The sequence below is a fragment of the Ceratina calcarata genome, unplaced genomic scaffold, assembly GCF_001652005.2.
Source record: "Ceratina calcarata isolate Rehan_Ccalc_2016 unplaced genomic scaffold, ASM165200v1 scaffold2515, whole genome shotgun sequence".
Taxonomy (NCBI): Eukaryota; Metazoa; Arthropoda; class Insecta; order Hymenoptera; family Apidae; genus Ceratina; species Ceratina calcarata.
The window spans coordinates 3035-3700 of NW_017147182.1; the positions used below are offsets into that span (position 1 = coordinate 3035).

The 666-nt window shown below is 39.0% G+C and overlaps 1 protein-coding gene across 1 annotated transcript in view; it reads left to right on the forward strand.

Annotated features, from left to right (window-relative positions):
* Window positions 1–660, forward strand: part of LOC108623127 (bumetanide-sensitive sodium-(potassium)-chloride cotransporter-like) — a gene marked incomplete at its 5' end in the record, with an annotated part of 3566 nt that extends 2906 nt beyond the window's left edge. Inside the window, 3 exon segments of the mRNA XM_018021435.2 lie at window positions 1–15; window positions 83–191; window positions 261–660. The exon segment at window positions 1–15 is cut by the window's left edge and continues 405 nt beyond it. Of these exon segments, the coding sequence (XP_017876924.1) occupies window positions 1–15; window positions 83–191; window positions 261–396 (260 nt within the window).
* Between the last annotated feature and the right edge of the window lie 6 nt (window positions 661–666).

A 666-nucleotide genomic window follows, 5' to 3' on the forward strand; every position in this document is an offset into this window, starting at 1 on the left:
CGAAACAGACAGATGGTATTTTTAAAAATTTATCAAATTTTTCTAGTAATTTAATGATAGTAATTGATTGATTGATTTTTAGATGTTATCAAGGATTCGGAATTGATTGCTATGAGCGAGAAGACTAACAGACATTTGCGTTTAAGGGAGCTCCTGTTCGAAAATTCCATGGACGCCAACTTAGTAGTGATGTAAGTGACTGAAAGATTAACTATTATATAAAATTGCATGATTGATTTTGTCGATGATATTTTTTTTAGGACGTTGCCAATGCCTCGAAAGGGTGCCGTCTCGGCTCCTCTTTATATGGCGTGGCTAGAGACTTTAACGAGGGATATGCCACCATTTTTACTCGTCCGAGGAAATCACACGTCGGTATTAACTTTTTACTCATAACGACGCAAACGCGAGACACGTAGTGCCACAGTAATTATCGACATTCATTCAACTATTTTTCATATCTAAGATACGTGCAGGATGTCGCAGAATAGAAGTGATTCTGAACAACAATTTCCTTTGGTACAACGCAAAGTGAGTTATGGTTTTTGAATTATTGACGAAAAACGCTGACTAATGAGAGTACAGCCACGGGAATGGCGGATTGTGACGCTCGGGCATTGGTCAGTGCGAGCCCTACACGAACTCTCATTGGTCAGTGTTTTTCGT